Source organism: Pagrus major, chromosome 11 (genome assembly GCF_040436345.1).
Source record: "Pagrus major chromosome 11, Pma_NU_1.0".
In the NCBI taxonomy this organism is placed as follows: domain Eukaryota; kingdom Metazoa; phylum Chordata; class Actinopteri; order Spariformes; family Sparidae; genus Pagrus; species Pagrus major.
Window position 1 is genome coordinate 36,124,231 of NC_133225.1, and position 13,514 is coordinate 36,137,744.

The 13,514-nt window shown below is 39.4% G+C and overlaps 1 protein-coding gene across 4 annotated transcripts in view; it reads left to right on the forward strand.

The window, feature by feature from the left end:
- The window catches only part of LOC141004478 (epidermal growth factor receptor substrate 15-like 1), a 95,121-nt gene that overhangs the window by 58,388 nt on the left and 23,219 nt on the right, over positions 1-13,514 (forward strand). For 2 of the 4 annotated variants that reach the window (XM_073475983.1, XM_073475985.1), the window contains exons 17-21: positions 3,368-3,547; positions 5,691-5,796; positions 6,153-6,203; positions 9,872-10,008; positions 13,178-13,241. In XM_073475983.1, coding sequence (XP_073332084.1) covers positions 3,368-3,547; positions 5,691-5,796; positions 6,153-6,203; positions 9,872-10,008; positions 13,178-13,241 — 538 coding nt within the window. The remainder of the gene's footprint in view (positions 1-3,367; positions 3,548-5,690; positions 5,797-6,152; positions 6,204-9,871; positions 10,009-13,177; positions 13,242-13,514) is intronic. The other 2 variants (XM_073475984.1, XM_073475986.1) reach the window with 2 other exon arrangements.

A 13,514-nucleotide genomic window follows, 5' to 3' on the forward strand; every position in this document is an offset into this window, starting at 1 on the left:
ACAATTTATGTTTCTTTTCCAAGCCCTCCCAATTTCAATTCCTCCACAAAGCTTCAAAAGGTGGAACAGAATAATAACTATTTTTATCTGGAATAATAAAAGGAAAAGGGTTAAACTGAAAACATTAATAAAATCTAAAGAACATGGTGGATTAGCACTTCCAGATCTACAAAAGTACTTTCACGCCACTCAAACCAGCATCATAATGAAATGGACCAACGATAACACAAACGCCAAATGGTTTAAGATAGAAAAAGAACTAGCGCCACTTTCAATAAAGACCTTACCCTTTATAGAAAAGAAAGAGACCATAAAATTGAAAGGACAAAATAAATGGACGAACATTACACTACACAATTGGAAACAGGTTTGTAAAAGATATAAAATAGACAATGACTTACTTTACCTCAGAGAGATGGCATGGGACCCCCAGTTTAGATCAAACAAAATGGACAGTGTGCTAAACGTTTGGGCATTAAAAGGACTGCAAATATACTCACAATTACTTGTCAACAAAGACATTGACTCATTCGAGGCTATATCAAATAAGTTTGATTTAGCTCAGTCAAATTTTTATAAATACCTGCAACTTAGAAATTACATTACTATTTTTCAGAAAAGACAGGGTCACCAAGAACAACACCAATTAATAACCTTTGTGATAAAAAATTATAATATAGATATCAAGAACACAGTCTCAAAAATATACAAAATATTAGGCGACAGTGAAGAAACACAAGACTCAATCAGGACAAAGTGGAATCTAGAGCTCGGCGTACAAATAGAAGAAGACAATTGGAAAGATGCCTACAGCGCAATACACAAAACAACAAACTCTGGATATTGGAGGGAATTCTCATGGAAGGTATACACACGCTTTTTCATTACTCCAGAAATACAGTCTAAATTTACAACATCCATCACCCCAGACTGCTGGAGAAATTGCGGTGAGCACCATGCAAACCACTCACACATTTTCTATTTCTGCCCACTGCTAAAATCATTCTGGAAAAAAATTATAGAGTCTATTTTTTTGATATTTCAATTTAAAAAAACATTGGAACCACAATGCATTGTTTTAGGAATAACACCAGCTGAGCTCACAACAGAAAAAGACAAATACTTATACAGGATACTTAGAATTGCAGCTCTGAAGCAAATGACGAGAAATTGGCAAAAACCCATCTCACCTTCTTTTAATAACTGGAAATTAACTGTAAACAATATTTTGGAAATGGAAAGAATTACATATAGAATCAGAAATCAAGAACCAGAATGTCTGAAAAGATGGAATAAGTGGATTGACTATATGGAGAATAAATAAATAAAACTGAAGAGCCCAGCTCTGAAGAAATGTTTAGTAGATCTCTGAAGAGAATGTACTGTGCATATGTGTGCATGCATATATATATATATATATATGAGTACATGTATGGGTATGTGCATGTACATATATTTTTGCTTATTTTATGTTTATTTCTTTATTTTACTGTCTTTGTCCCAACTTTTTTTTAAATTTAATTATTATTATTATTATTATTATTTATTTATTTTTTTTCTGTGACCATGAACTTTTTTTCATTTTTTTATTTTATCTTATGTTTGTTTTTTGTTTTTTTGTTCTTTTTTTCACTACAAAATACATACATTTTTGTGGGATCGCTCCAATGGCTAAAAAGAAACGTGTAATGGAACATGAATCAACGACTTGTGCAATCCTGCAATAAAGTATATAAAAAAAAAGAACACTCAAGGCTTCAAAGGGAGCTGTAAATAAGTGGATATTTAAGAACTGTGATCAGCTTGGATTCATATCACTTGCAACTGAGTCCAATAGTGACAAGCATCAAAAGTTATAGTAGAAACTTCTAAAAAGTATAATACACTTGTCCTTTCATGTTCAGCCTCTTCTGACTGGTTTGTTAATTAAATCAATAGGAAATAATCTGTTTATATTATAATCTAATAATTTTTCAGGCTACAGTCGTCTTAATAATGAGTCAGATATATAAAAAGAAATCTTTGAATATTACTTGTGAATGTAAAAACAAGTCAAGTCATTCCTAAATTACTGTGCGCTGACAAAGGAATATTCTATTGTTTTTGTGCACATGAGCATTTCATATCCAGGAATTTATATCATAAACTCTACTACTGACTACTCTTTTGACCTAGTCTTGATTTTAGTGGCTAGAGACATTGTGTGCCAGAAGAGGGCAGCACATGCATAGTATATATCATTATATTCTGTTTATTCTCAGAGCACTAGCTGGACACACAGGAACAGCTAAATGTAGCACTTTACTTCAAAAACTATATGTTTGCTCATTTTGTAGTACAATTGATTTACCACCTTCATTTGCAGTCAAGCCCAGCACAGAGCAGAGTGGGAGAGAAAACAGCTCTCCATGTGGTCAGAGGGCTGTGGTGAGGAGATGGCACAGTTAAAGCATCCCATCAATAACAAACACTTGGTCACTCAGAGGGAGTCAAAGAAAAACAAGAGACAGCTGCAGATAGGAAGAGCAGCGGCTCAAACAGAAAGTTAGAAGAGTTTGAATTAAAACTTGACATCCCAAGATATGAGTGGAAAGTACTGTTCACACAACTGCATTTATAACCTTTGTTTTTTTTTTCATTTTAAACTCAAACAGAGCTTAACCATGTCATGTGATCTGCTACATCAGTACAGGTTAACAAAAATATGACTGGGACTTACAGAAAATTGCAGATAAGCATTTTATATTCAGGAATTCGCATTAACAACACTGCTACTCACTCTCCTGGTGCAAGTTGGCTATATTTTCACATACTGACCATATACTTTGTTTTGACCTAGTCTTATGTAACTTACTATTAGCTGAACATTTATGTTTGGTTATTACTGAAAAACTAATGTAAATGTTTCAGGTATGTGAACACCACAGCTCCATGGTATTAGAGTGAAGGAAGAAATCTAAAAGACAGTTTGGACAAATAAAACCTAATCTATCTTATCTATCAATGTTTGGACATGTATTCCCCATGACGTCTTCATTGAAGTGAAGTTGTTGCAGCTCCTCTGTATTGCTGCTGTCAACACTGCTGTTGGACACTGTGTTACAGCAAAGACAGGAATGAGGTGTGACTGCTGTTATCAAAGATGTGTCAGTTTTGTGAGTTCATGTTTATATGCGGGTTAGGTGCTCTGATGATAGCTGTGATGAGTGATGAGTATCCTTACTTCCCACTGTTACAGAACGGTGTGTGTGTGTGTGTGTGTGTGTGTGTGTGTGTGTGTGTGTATGTGTGTATATATGTGTGTGTGTGTGTGTGTGTGTGTGTGTGTGTGCGTGTGTGTGCGTGTATATGCGTGTGTGTCCCGCAGGCTCGTAGTAAGCTGTCCCAGATTCAGGACAGCCAGCAGGAAGTGTCTAAAAGCATTGAGCAGTACAACAGTACCTTGAATGGCACCCATGGAGGCAGTATGACCAACCTGGCCGACATGAGCGAGGGCTTCAGTGACAGAGAGAACGGAGGATTTCCAGCCATGGTGAGATCAGCACAGGTCAGGATCTCTACTGCAATTCTGCTTTTAAGTCCCACTGTGACTGATTTACAGATTTGAAACCTCTTACTGACATGCTTTTAACAGACCAAAATGTATTTAAATGAAAAATGATGCAGTTGAGCTCGCAGAAGAGAACTGCCTGTCATGTGTTTATTGGAAAATACCTCTTCTGACTAGTTTTCCTTTATTTTTCTTAATATTTGATCAAATAAAGATTCTTCTTCTTCTTAACATTGAAAATCTGTTAATCTGCTTTATCAGGACTATATAGATGTAGTTTGACAATAATAAACCTTTATGAAGGGTAAAGGGGGTACTTCTCGAAAAGGACGTCTATAGGAATAAGGAACAGAATGTAATTTTTGATCGTGGATGGCACATATTGAGTCCCGTTGAAGGCTGGAGTCAGAATTGATATTTGGAAGTTGATAAGGTCAAATTAATGTAAATGTCTATTTGTGTGATCCTTTTTCTCTTTGTCTGTGTAAACCTTAATACTGCCATGTGTGGGCTTCTCCAGCAGTTGTGACACCAAAAATGGGAGATTTACTTTGGTCTTGAGAAGCTGCAGCCTGACAGTATTCATTGACAGCCTAACCTACACTGTACACTTACTGTTAAACTAACAACTAACTGCTCACTTTCATCCTCTCTGCTTCACTTGTATTCTAAGCGACTTTCTGCCGCTAGCTCTCTCGCTTCACCACACACTCGTTACGCACTGCCCTATTCTTTAAAGGAGCTATGTCTGTCTTATAACAAATGTATTCTAGTACCACACGGTGCTTACCAGTGGTTTGCAAAATGCAGCATGCCAGATCCTTAGCTGTTATTTCTGTCATTAGAATTGTCTTTATCTAAAACCTTGGTTATTTTTTTTTTGTCCAACATCTCCATCTTGTTAAATGCAGACTTGGAGTGAGTTACCCTGATCTAATTCCACAATTTAGCTCTGTGTTTATTTACTTTACTCATAACCAAGTCATTACCTTGGCTCAGTCCCTTCCACACCTGGCAAACAGCTCTAAGGATCAACAGTGGAATGGGACTCAGGATTTGCTATGAAACGATGTGCGGACACACACACACACACACACACACACACACACACACACACACACACACACACACACACACATCCTTACTCTGACTGATTTACACAGACTTACCTTCATTTCTTGGAGACTTACCCTAACCCTAACAACCGACCCAAGAATCAATGTTTTTCAAAAAAGGGAAACAGCTTTTGTCCCCAGCTGTCCCCATTTAACTCTGACCTTTTCCAGATACTACCCTGACGAGCTGTATGTGTGAATGCAGATGTCCAAATTAGTCTAACCAGCAGACTTTACCCTGCTAGCTCCTGAGAACAGCATCAGTTTAATGACTGATTAAGCCCATGTGTGAGTAGAGCAGGTAAATGTCTGGAAGAATCACAGCACGTTGCATGGACTGTTGCTGCTTCATACTTTTTCTGCTCTTTGCTCCCTTTTTTCCCCGTATATTGTTTGCCACTCTTTTGATAATATTGCCAATATGTCCAAATACATGTAGGCTTCACCTGATGCCTTCCGGAGAGTTTTAATGCAAATATCGGTGTCTTTCTCACCATGGAGGAAGAGGTGAGCCATTGAGTAGCTGCAACAGGAAGATCAAAGAACCATAGAAAAGAAGTTAATTCATTGTAGAAGCAAAATGGAAGGGATTAGTGCTTCTGAAGACCCCCTCAGCAAGTGGTAGGACCACACAGCCACCCTGCCAACTCTTGCACATTTTGCCAGACAGTACCTGTGCATTCCAGCCTCAAGCTCTGCTTCAGAAATGACTGTTCAGCACATCAGTCATTATTTGCAGTCTTAGATGCAGTAGGCTGACTGAGGATCACATTGACATACTTGTTTTCTTGTCTAAAAACCTGGAAGTGGCCGGAAGAATGTTGTTTTAAGTTTTAGCCATGGTATTGCATTAGTATTGGTATTGAGATATTTAGAGAGGTATTGTATGGAAGTCATGTTTTTGGTCGTGACATTGCACTAGGGTAAAGTCATGTTGGCTCCTTTCACTATTTATTATTCAGTCAATGGTATGAATGAATTAAAAAATCTGTCTGTTTCTTTCTATGTCTCTCTTTAAACCACAGGAGGATCCATTCAAAGTGAAGCCATCGGTGTTTAACAACCAGCCTCAGGAGCTTCCTCCTGACCCATTCCACTCTGAAGACCCATTCAAAACAGACCCATTCAAAGGTTATCATCCCCTTTTACTGTCACTGCCCCCCTCCATCTTTCAGTGTTCTCCTTTCTCTTTTCTTACAATATTTTTCTTTTCTTACTTAACTCTCTCCTGTCAACTATTTATTCTGCTCTCCTTCCTTTTCACACATTATTCCTCTCCTCTCCTCTCCTCTCCTCTCCTCTCCTCTCCTCTCCTCTCCTCTCCTCTCCTCTCCTCTCCTCTCCTCTCCTCTCTGTCTTTCTGTCTTCTATACAGCTGATATTATTTTTAGCCTAAGTTACTCTCTGACTGTCTTCTATGTCTTCCTCCTCTCTTCCTCTTCATTCTCCCCCTGCTCTTCCCTCTCTGTTGGACTCCTCTCCTGTAGGTGATCCGTTCCAAAATGACCCTTTTGCAAAGCAGCCATCAGCAGCCACAGGTATTTACTTGGGGAAAAAGAGATCAATTTTATTGTCTTATGATCTATGTCACACCAGCATTTAATATGGCAAAATTTAGGACAAAATCAATGTTTCTATTTAATTTTTGCTATCAGCCTTTTCAATCGGTGAGACCAAAGCTCAAGTGGATCTAAAAGTAGGGTTTTATTTTATTTTTTACATATCAACCAGACTTGCTACTTGTCTGGAAAGTACAAAAATAAATAAAAAAAAAAAAGTAAAAAAATAAATAAAAAAGAGAGAAGATGACTGGTTGCTTAATTTAACTCAGTGTAGACAAAGATTGTGTCTGGTGTTCTTGGAAAATGGGAAATAGTGTGATCCAGAAACCAGGTGCAATCCAACCAATCCAAAGAAGAAAACATTTTTAAAAAGATTTAAAAAAAAAAAAAGATTTAGTCAGGCTTTTTTTTAATGATTGCCCTTTTAATGATGTAGCAGCTATATTAAAGACTTTTTAATAATTACTTCCTTGCTCTGATATTTTCATGTTTGGAGTCTCTGGATCTGGTTTTTGAAGTACTCATCAACCAGGCAATGAAGTGGTCCTTAAAAGTGCTTGTTCCATTTTCCATTTGAGCACACAACCCTGGGGGGCTCCTGTATTTAGCACTGATGTAGAGGAGGTGTGACTGCTAATCCAAACTCTCCGGGGTTTGTTTGTGAGGAAGTTGCAGAGCATTGTACTCAAGCTCAGAGATTAATTTTTGTATGTGATATTATATTCAATTCAAGTTAATGTCAAAATTTGCTGTCACACTGTCTTTCCTAACAAGTCTGCCTGGCTCTCGCTGTCCCCAACAGTGAGAGCCGGGCAACTGGGTGGAAACATGCACAAAAAAATCACGGAACTCAGGTTTATGATCTGTACCGTCATGCCTGTTTTAGTTCCACAATGCAAGCTTGCTGTATAAATTGACACTGGGGCGACACTGAAAATACAAAGGCAGTGTAGGGGCAGCCTTCGTTGCGCCACTAATGTGGAATCTCAGGTTGAAAAGGGCTTAAGACTAGACACAGCAGACTTTTTAGGTACAGTAACAATGATGGCCTAATTATTTTTTTTGGCCTTTATATGGTTTTATTGACAGTACAGCTTGAGAGATGACAGAAAACAGGATGAGAGAGAGGGGGAGTGACATGCAGCAAAGGGCCCCAGGCTGGGACTCGAACCCTGGGCTGCTGCAGAGCTGGGACGCCCACTCTACCAACTGAGCTATTTGGTGACCCGATGATGGCTGTCTAGAGGCAGGAGGGAACAGTTTCCTGTGAGAGTGCGATGTTAAAAATGTCAGTAAGAACATCAGCTAGCTGATCGGCACATGTTTTTAGTACACGGCCAGGTATATCATCTGGACCAGCAGCATTATTTGTATTCACTCTCAGCAGGATTTTTCTCACACCCGCTGTGGTTACTGACAATGGCTGGTCCTCTGGAGGTGGAGTAGACTTTACAGCTGAGTCTTTGTTGAGCAGAGCAAAGCCAGCGTAAAATGTGTTCAGCTCATCCGGCAGCATGGCCTCACACATGATGGAGGTGCTCCTGCTTTTGTAGCCTGTGACATCACCTGCCACATATCTTTAGTGCTGTTGGTGTTGAGGTCCCTTCTCCAGTCACTGTTGATGTCTCCTCTTTGCCTCCTTGATGCCAGCTTTCAGTCTCTTGCCCTGGTGGTGATGTATGCTTACTTTTCACCTGACTGATAGGATAGAGCCCTCACCTCTCCATTCATCCAGGCCTTCTGGTAGGGGAATGATCTCACTGTCTTTGTGATCACCACATCATCAACACATTTGCTGATATATGATGTCACTGAAGATATATATTCCTCAAGACTGATGTTGTTATCCTGAGTGGCAGCATCTCTGAACATTTGTCAGTCTGTGTACTCAGAACCGTCCTGTAGGGCTGCTGTAGCTTCATCTGACCACACTTTAACAGTTTTAACTGATGGTTTGACCCTCTTTATCAACTGGGAGTAAGTAGGCAGAAGAAGCAGAGAAATATGATCTGATAGGCATGCTAGTAGAATTTGTCATATAACTGCTGTTGATCTCATAGAATTGTTGTAATGCCTTTTTTAAAAAAAAATTCATCCAGAGGGATGTACCTAGCAACAACAAACACACTGGTGAAAATATGGTTGACATCTTAACATTAAAAACTCTACACTAAGTAAACACTGTCCGTCTACTTTAACTGTGTTTGACCACCAAGCATCATTGATGTAAACACATGGCCTACTCTTACCAGAGTCTTGTTGTGTTGGCTCTGAGCATGGCATCGCTTAATCCTGGTTGTTGGGATGTAGCCAGGTCTCTGTAAAGATGTGGGCACAACAGTCCTTGATTTGCCGTTGCTGAGTGAGCCTTATTTATAGTCTTTTTCATCAATTTTATCATCCTGCGTCCTTACATCAGCCAAAAGTTGGCTGGTTAGTGTAATAGCATCACTTGTGGTGATGTTTGTTCCCGCTGGTCTGGCTGGCTGATTGGGAGATGCTGTAGGCAGAGACCGTTGGCAAGGTCTGATGTACTTAATCTCTACGCTTCCTTTTCTGATGAGTGATAAGTGTATTTCTGTCATTAGTAATACAGTTGAGGTCAAAAGTTTACATATACTTGTAATGCACATGTGTATCATTGCATTCTTGTGTTCCAATGATTTCTACCGCTCTTTAATTTTTCTGTGATGGTATAAGTGGAACACATACTACTTTGTGATAAAAAACATTCATTCTAAGTGCTGTATCATCGGCAACTGGCCATGTTTCATTTTCTTGAAGATGTTGTTGGGGCCACCTGTGGGTCGTTGACTTAAACGGCCTCCATGTGGGTTGTTAGGGCTAGGTGAGTCCAGGTGTGAATGGTTGTTAAGCTGTCTGGGGAGAGAACTCAGTACAGCATTGTAGGTGGGTGATAAGTAATGTCGTAGGCCACCTCCTCTGTTCAAAGACGGTCGTTCCAGTTTGACATAGATGGATTATTTTATTCCTCTTTCAAACCATCTGTCTTCTCTGGCCAAGATGTTTACATTGTTGTCCTCAAAGGAATGATTTTTCTCCTTCAGATGTAAGTGGACAGCAGAGTCTGAGCACCAGTGAAAATACTTCTGTTTTGCATTTGTTTTAAATGTATTATTATTAAAAGTTGACTCCTTGAAAAATGTCCATGAATGTCTGAATATCTCAGTATTTGGTTTTTCTCCCTCTTGCTTTAATGACAGCATGTACTTGAACTGCATGGACTCTAAAACCTACTTCTTGTGATGTCACAGAATGTTTGGCTTTCTCGGTCTTCAAGTGCCCCCATAAATGTTGAAAGTGGTTGAGGTCAGGTGACTGTGGAGGACAGTCCATGACAGTCAGGACTCCTTGGTCTTCAGTAGTTGTTTGAAAGCTTTGAGGTGTGTTTGGGCTCATGATCCTGCTGCAGTATGAATCCGTCTCCATAAGGATCACAACAGAGGGTGGAGCTTGTCTGCCGCTGCTGATTATGTTTAAAGGCTACTTAAGGATCTAATGTTTGACAAACTGGCATCTGTCGTTTGAAATTGCTATGCAATCTGTTGCCTGCTTAATGAAAAGTTAAAGAAACACTACAGTGAAACCAACACGGCTGACATTGTCCATCATTCCTGCTGCAGATCCTTTTGGAGGAGACCCATTCAAAGAGACAGATCCATTCAAGGCTTCGTCAGAAGATTTCTTCAAGAAGACCACGAAGATTGATCCCTTCTCCACACCAGACCCCTTTAGTAAAAGTGCCACATTACCCTCCAAGGTACTTGTTGAAGACTGAAGGCCAGAACATGTAATTGATAAAAAAAACCAAAAAGAGTGGCACAGACTTCAAAATGACTGCTTTTTATTGAGGCACCACACTGTACTACATATTATGTGGATAAGTGTGCCTTGGTACTGGAGGCTTGCATTTTGCAAAGGCCCGAAATGTTCATGCTAATTTTTACCGCTTGAGATTTCTGGTAGCACCTTTTCTGCATCTCACTAAAATCAAATCAAATCAATTGTATAAATATAGCCCAAAATCACAATCACATTGCATCATTCTGCTTTACAATCTGTACAGTGAACGACATCCTCTGTCCTTAGACCCTCAATTCGAGTGAGGAAAAACTTCCAAAATGAAAAACAAAAACCTTGTCGTAATAGATGTGGCGTGTCCAGAACAGAACAACAGTATAACAGTTTACCGATTTCTCTGACAGAATATAAAGAAGTTAATTATATAAAATATATGTGAAGAATGTGGATCCAGGAGGACGACTGAGCAGGCCGAGGCATCACTAGTAATGGGCGATAGAAACGATATGCAATATAAACGATACAAAATTGGCCTACAATAGAGATTTTAATTCTATTGCAATAATGCATGTTGATGACACAATCTACCTGCGAAAATTAGAGCCACGAGCTGCAACCAGCTGCAACCAGTGTTGCCAACTTAGCGACTTTGTCGCAATATTTAGCGAGTTTTCAGACCCCTCTAGTGACTCTTTTTCAAAAAAGCGACTAGCGACAAATCTAGCGACTTTCTCTGGTGTATTTGGAGACTTGTGGAGACTCTGACGTGAAAGCACATATCGTTCAACGAGCAGCGGGTGCTGCCATGGGACCGTCCCAAAGCACTCACAGGCGGCCCAGTCCTCACGCAACAGTCCCTCCCAGCTGCAGTCAGAGCAGGAGAAGTTCACCCCTCACATCCAGACTGCGAGTCGCGCATGCGCGAAGCCGCCGCTGGCTGATCCCACCCTAGTTTACAGTCAGGGCTGGATATAAATGTAAAGTTTTCTTTGTCCAAAATAAATCACTGCACTAAAATAAGTTCATTTGTAGTTCTAAACATATTAAGGGTGTTTTTTATCTCTCCCACGACGTTATTCCTCTCTCCTACAGCGTCCATTACAATTAAATGCACATGGCCAGTTATGCAAATTAGGTGATGACATCATTTAGAGACTTCTGGCGACTTTTAGGACAACCAATAGCGACTTTCCTTACTGAGGAGTTGGCAACAGTGCTTTTTCTTTGTTCAAGTCTCTGCAGCTAGTGTACTTGAATTTTATTTATCTGCAACATTATGTTGTATAATTACAGTTTTGCACAATAAATGTTCCCAAAACTACATACTACGTTTCTTTCTTTCTTATTTAAAAAATACATTTAGTAGTTTGGCTTTCCTTAGGGTTTATGTAACCTGTTCTGAAATGGTTCTATTATAATTTATATATCATGATATATATCGTTATCGCAAGAGGCTGCAATGTATATCGCAATATGGATTTTAGGCCATATCGCCCATCCCTAGGCATCACCTTGAAAACAGTATGAACAAGAAAAAAGTTGATATGTAAAATTTATATTTAATATACACTGAACAAAAATATAAACGCAACACTTTTGTTTTTGCTCCCATTTTTCATGAGCTGAACTCAAAGATCTAAAACTTTTTATATATACACAAAAGATCAATTTCTCTCAAATATCGTTCACAAATCTGTCTAAATCTGTGTTAGTAAGCACTTCTCCTTTGCCGAGATAATCCATCCCACCTCACAGGTGTGGCATATCAAGATGCTGATTAGACAGCATTAATATAGCACAGATGTGCCTTAGGCTGGCCACAATAAAAGGCCACTCTGAAATGTGCAGTTTTGCTTTATTGGGGGGGTCTGGGGGGGTCAGAAAACCAGTCAGTATCTGGTGTGACCACCATTTGCCTCACATCTCCTTCGCATAGAGTTGATCAGGTTGTTGATTGTTGGGTTAGGGTTGGGCTAGGGATGCAACAATATTCAATATTTTATTGAACCGTTCAATACGCCCTGTTAGGTTCAATACACAAAGGCAAACAATACAATACAATACAGTACAATACAATACTACAATAATGTTTGCTGTTTAACTTGATTGGATACTGCATATGTTTTTTATGGAAGGCAATTAAGATAAGTGTTACATTTTTATAATAAGGTTTGTGGTTTGACTATATCTGCTTTTAATTATTTTTACATGCAATATTGCCTTTGCTAGTGTGAGTAGTTTTATATTAAGATATCGAAACCGTACCGTTACCGTGGCCCAAAAACTGTGATGCATACCAACCTGTGGGAAAACTGTACCGTTGCATCCCTAGGTTGGGCACAGGTGTGCCTTAGGCTGGCCACAATAAAAGGCCACTCTGAAATGTGCAGTTTTGCTTTATTGGAGACGGCTTATGGTAGAGAAATGAACATTCAATTCACGGGCAACAGCTCTGGTGGACATTCCTGCATCAGCATGCCAATTGCACGCTCCCTCAAAACTTGCGACATCTGTGGCATTGTGCTGTGTGATAAAACTGAACATTTTAGAGTGGCCTTTTATTGTCTCTGGATACGACACGTATACGATACATATATACGACAGCGTGTTCCAGTTCCTGCCAATATCCAGCAACTTCGCACAGCCATTGAAGAGGAGTGGACCAACATTCCACAGGCAACAATCAACAACCTGATCAACTCTATGCGAAGGAGATGTGAGGCAAATGGTGGTCACACCAGATACTGACTGGTTTTCTGACCCCCCCAGACCCCCCCAATAAAGCAAAACTGCACATTTCAGAGTGGCCTTTTATTGTGGCCAGCCTAAGGCACATCTGTGCAATATTCATGCTGGGATGGATTATCTCGGCAAAGGAGAAGTGCTCACTAACACAGATTTAGACAGATTTGTGAACAATATTTGAGAGAAATGGATATTTTGTGTATATAGAAAAAGTTTTAGATCTTTGAGTTCAGCTCATGAAAAATGGGAGCAATAACAAAAGTGTTGCGTTTATATTTTTGTTCAGTGTAGATGGTGGAAAAACACTCCAGTCACATAATGTATACATCTAACTGTGGCTTGAGTGAGTTTACTATTAAGTATTCTTCTTATGCTTCTTGCAGCAAACCAGTCACTTCACAAGCAGTGACCCATTCTCTTCAAGCAACCCTAAACCAAAAGGACCAGGTATGATTTAATTTGGTATGGTATATCAAAAATGAGAGGAATCTGTCGGTCTTTGTGTTCTTCAACATCTATAATTACCATAAAGCAGTCTTGCTCACTGATGTACAACATTCCCTACAGTGGCCTAAAACAGCCACAGACATTAAAGGGATGGTGGCCTTGGTATACTTTGGTACCTTGGTAAACTAGACCAATTAGTAGACACATTTCCCAAGCCTGTTTTGAGGTTAGATAAGAGACTTCTAATGTTTGTGATAGTTGAGTTGTTGTTGT